The following is a 5,000-nucleotide window of genomic DNA, read 5'->3' as shown; positions in this document are numbered from 1 at the left end:
GTAAATATATATATATATATATATATATATATGTATATAGTATATGTATATATATATATATATATATATATATATATATATATATATATATATATATATATCAGTTGGAGAAGCGAAAGCTCACCTTGAGATGCATTAGGTTCCTCGTCGTCGAACAGGTGTAAATGTGGAGGAGGAACCCCAACATTTCCGCACATGACTTGACCGCGTGGCGGCAGAAGCGTTCGGAATGACTTATCATTATTTTTATTTTTTCTTTAAACGTCCAAAAGCACCAATTTTTTTAACGGGTAATTGGTAGAAGGGAAGAATTAACCAGTGACCAGTGATTCGTTCCTCCCTAAAGTCTTGGCTCGTTTGCGAAATGTATTCTTACTCGATTTTCATATCTTGTTTACCTTTTGTAAACACGCGAGGAGGATATAACCTTTTTTTTTTTTAATGTATTTTTAAATGTAAGGTCGCGCATATCACGGTAATTTATTTCACTTATATTTTGCTTGAGTGCAAGAATCACCATAAATTTACGAAGTCAGCACTTTAAAGAACCGATTCTCTTCTCCACATTTTTCTAAAATTACACTTTAGGAGTTTTCAAAGAATAACTTTTGTATATGCTATTATGTACACAACCACACCGTCTTGTCAACATGTTCTAGAGATATCGTGGATTTGTATAGAATGTTTGATATGGCGACTGCAAAAAAGACAATAATTAAAAGGTAACGCGCTCTTGTTGTTTTAAGAGAACTTCGGGTTTGTGTTTAAGCTTGTGTGGGGTAGTGTGTAATGTGTGTTAGCAGCGTAAACGCACTGACAGTATATATTATATATATAATTATAATATATATATATATATAGATATATAATATATCATATATATATATATATATATATATATATATCTATATATATATATATATATAGATACGTTTGTGTGTGCTGGCTTGTGTATGCATAGTAATGTGTTTTAAATGCATGTATGAACGTGTCTGCGTGCGTATTTAGTTTAAATAAACCAATAATTCTTCTCAGGATTCATTCGCTGCCACGTGCTCGCGGCGACGACGGCAGACCATGTCACTATGTACTATCACTACACCGCGTTCAGCTGAAACTGCTGCGTCGATTTATATTCTACTACCAGAGAGAGACACAGATGTTCCGTATATAAGCCTGTGTCGGGAACGAGAGCGTCGACGAGAACCGGTTCCGAATCACTCACCACCGGGGGATGGGGGGGGGGGGGGGGGGGGGGGGGGGGGGGGGCGGGGGGCAGAGACGAGGAAATCTAGGAAGGAGTCACGTTATTGCACGTGAATGCTCCTCGTCGTCATTGGTAGCTGAATAGCACGTGATTAGCAAGGTGGATATATATGGGTGTGGTGTTGTGAATGGTAGGGTCGGATCTGGTGGTGATGCTCTAATGAATATATATATATATATATATATATATATATATATATATATATATATATATATTTATATATATTTATCTTTATGCATATGTGTATATATAATATATATGCATATATATAGTATATATAGCATATATATATATATATATATAATATATATATATATATATATATATATATATATATATATATGTATGTATGTATGATGTATGTATAGTATATAGTTTATAGTATATACACACTAAGAGAGATAGAGAAAGAGGCGTACTGAAAAAAGACTGAAGGACTTATTGAAAATTATTCTTATCAGGTAATATGCATTAAAAGTCTACCGAATGTTTGCCTGCCTGTCACCTTTAAACTAGAGCACTTATATCGGGATGTGAGATTGGCTGTGAACTGGATTTACCTCGTGTCATACTTGGTAAACATTTCTAGTTTGATCATATCATCTGCGCTTATTTGTAGCAACTGCACCGACCTACTTTTCGGGTAATATGGGAGGTTCAGTATCCTTTATAGTATAAAATGTTATTTCTGCTTGTTTTTTCCTATTGAAAGAGATTTTTGAGAAAGTGTGGAAATATATATGTTTATATTTCGTTGTTCCTCGTCAGTTCATGTGTGGAAATATGTGTAATGACCCCGGCGAAATGAGCGTTTTGCGTTCATTTGTTATCCAGTTAATAGTTTCACTTGACAGGTGTATGAATCATGTGTTAGTATTGTAAAAAAATAAATCGATTTTTTGTGATTGCTCGTTTCAGTTTCATTAAAAGAAAACTATCATGCCGGCGTTGTCTGTCCGTCCAAACTTTTTTTTTTTTATTATTTTTTATTTTTTTATTTTTCACAACTGTATCGAGCCAAGGTATCAATATTTTAAGAGTGAAATTGGACGTTTGAAATGATAAAAGAGTAAGAACCTATAGCGGTGCGAGACGCACGATCATAACTAACTTTAATCTTAAGTAAACTAAAAAGTACTGAGGCCAGAGTGATCCAAATGGCAGTCCTAGATCTAGCCTCAGTAGCTTTTATTTTATTTAAGGTTAAAGTGAATCATGATCGTGAGTCTGGCACCGCTATTGGTTCTTACTCTTGTATAATTTCAAACGACCAGTTTCATTCTTAAAATATTGATATCTTGGCTCGATACAGTTGTAATCATTAAAGACGCTAATGGATAGATTTTTTAATAATTGTTTTGGCTTAGGCTTTTATGACCCAACAAAATGGTAGATTATGCTAATTGACTGATCGTTATGGATTTATAACCTTTTGTCTTGGTATTTGAATATGATGGTGTTCTTTATTGGCTGTTTGTGCAGCGTTCCTGGAGCTCAATCAGAATCCATTCATGCCGCTGGAAAGTCTCTCTTTGGCAATTTGTGTTTTGAATTCTCCGGTCATTGAAAGTTTATTTTGCCTTGGTGTAATTTTCGCGACGTTTTCTTACATTTTGATTCGTCTGCTTCTTTCTTTGATTGGTATTGTGAGTTGTTGAACTTTGTGCGCCATTAAAAAGGTGTTTCCTTTAATTACTGATTACTTAATACGCTGGTTTAATTGTAGATGTCAATTAAAATTTAATAGATTTTTGGTATTTTGACTTCATTTATTTCCATATGTAGTTTTTCATTCATTAATTTACACTTTGTCTTTCTTTATTTTAGAATTTAGATGCATTAGTATTTCGTTATTAACAATTTATCGATAATGCTACACTTTTGCAGTGTTTTAAACGTGATTTATATTTTTCATCTCTTCTCACTCGTATTCACAATCATTTATGAGGCTCTACTATAGATTTATACGGAAGATAACTTCACATGTTAATAACATTCTGATGTGTGGTCTTGATTTCGTAATTCGAAACAGGGACGTACCTATGTTAATGACAGCCAGCTAATGGCCGCCTGCGAGATACTAATCGCCACCCAGGTGTTAGGGGCGGGCTAGAAGAAGCAAGGTTTCAACTTGGGCTGTTCTGTAAGACAGTGTGTTCAGGTGGTCGTATCTCGGACTGGGAATATCAACTGTCTCGTTGTTTGTGCCCGTGATATTGTATATACCTTAGTGTATGTGTGTGTATGTGTGTGTGTATATATATATATATATATAATATATATATATATATATATATATATATATATAATCTGTGTTATGCATATGTGTGTATGTGGTATATGTGTATATATATTAGTTTATATATATGTATGTATATATATATATATATATATATATATATATATATATATATATGCGCATTTACGTTTACATATAAATATTTAGCGTTATAGGAATGTACGTTTAAATAGCAACCTTTCAGCTATTCAGGACACGAGGAAAAATATAGTTGTATTCATATTTTGTTGGGTTGTATAGATAGGTATTACATTTATAAATGTATATTTGTGTTTTAATGCATGCATACCCAAATAAATGCCCAAGTATTTTTTTTTAAACGTGCTTTAGGCGTGTTGACGTCATTGTAAATAAGTTTATTGTTCTGTTGTTCTCATCTAGTAATGTTTCCGATAACAGAAGTCGTATTCCGATCAAATTCTCTCTATCTCTCTCTCTCTCTGCACACACACACACACACCCCACACACACATATATATATATATATATATATATATATATATATATATATATATCTATATATATATATATATATATTACACATATATATATATATATATATACATATACACTATATAATATAATATATATATATATATATATATAAATAGATATTGTATTTTTCATGTTTTGTTTTTGCTGATGTAGCTGAAAGAGTTATTTACTTTGTTTGATGTTCATTGCAAGTGAAAATGTACTTATTGTATTTTATTCATTAACGCGTTCAAACGGTGAAATATTTCTTATGGATATATGCTTATTATGTATAATAATAATAATAATAATAATAATAATAATAATAATAATAATAATAATAATAATATTCAGGACAGCCTCACGTGTCGAGATTCCGACCACCTCATAGTGATACAGAAGTAATGCTTGTGATGTCTTGAGTAGCTCATCTATGCCTCTTACGTCATAATAGATGAGAACAACCTATCATAAGTGTTACGTTATATCTCGTTAAAATCGCATGTCATTATAGTTGTCATCTCATTATTTTTTTTTCACCGATTTGCCCTGCTTCAAAAGGACTGTGACGCGCACATCACTTGTGTCGTGATTTAGTGACACCCTACGTCAAGATTAGAGTGTTATTACGCCGACATTCCATCGTACTTCCTGAGAGTAGATAATTGTGACCTTGGCGTCTCATAGGGGATTAGGAGCCACTTCGTGAGTGGGAGTATTTACATATTTTTGGTTTAGATCATTTCATGCCACACTCAACCTATTTCGTGTGATGCTTATATGATCCTTATGATGCTTTTGCTCTTCTTATGACGCTCTTGTCTTTCATGTCCAAGTTCCTCGAAAGTTTCTCATGGACTGTGGAACGATCTCCCCGAGGATGCTACCTTGAAGCAATTTTCCTCGGACTCTCAGTAATTCATAAACATTTTGATCTTTTTATTTCCGCAATTTATTTAT

The 5,000-nt window shown here is 32.8% G+C and overlaps 2 protein-coding genes across 4 annotated transcripts in view; one reads left to right on the top strand and one right to left on the bottom strand.

Moving 5' to 3' along the window:
• The window catches only part of LOC135223666 (glutamate formimidoyltransferase-like), a 236,909-nt gene that overhangs the window by 188,840 nt on the left and 43,069 nt on the right, over positions 1-5,000 (top strand). The window lies entirely within an intron of this gene.
• Positions 1-5,000, bottom strand: part of LOC135223006 (BTB/POZ domain-containing protein 6-B-like) — a 106,237-nt gene that overhangs the window by 76,831 nt on the left and 24,406 nt on the right. Inside the window, exon 1 of one of the 3 annotated variants that reach the window (XM_064261654.1) lies at positions 125-668. The exons of the other annotated variants lie outside the window; for them this stretch is intronic. Coding sequence (XP_064117724.1) covers positions 125-241 — 117 coding nt within the window. The 5' untranslated portion in view covers positions 242-668. Of the gene's footprint in view, positions 1-124; positions 669-5,000 lie in introns of those variants that run through there. 3 annotated transcript variants of the gene reach the window in all.

Source organism: Macrobrachium nipponense, chromosome 11 (assembly GCF_015104395.2).
Source record: "Macrobrachium nipponense isolate FS-2020 chromosome 11, ASM1510439v2, whole genome shotgun sequence".
In the NCBI taxonomy this organism is placed as follows: domain Eukaryota; kingdom Metazoa; phylum Arthropoda; class Malacostraca; order Decapoda; family Palaemonidae; genus Macrobrachium; species Macrobrachium nipponense.
The sequence above is the reverse complement of the archived record's forward strand: the minus strand, read 5'-3'. Positions and strand labels throughout refer to the sequence as shown.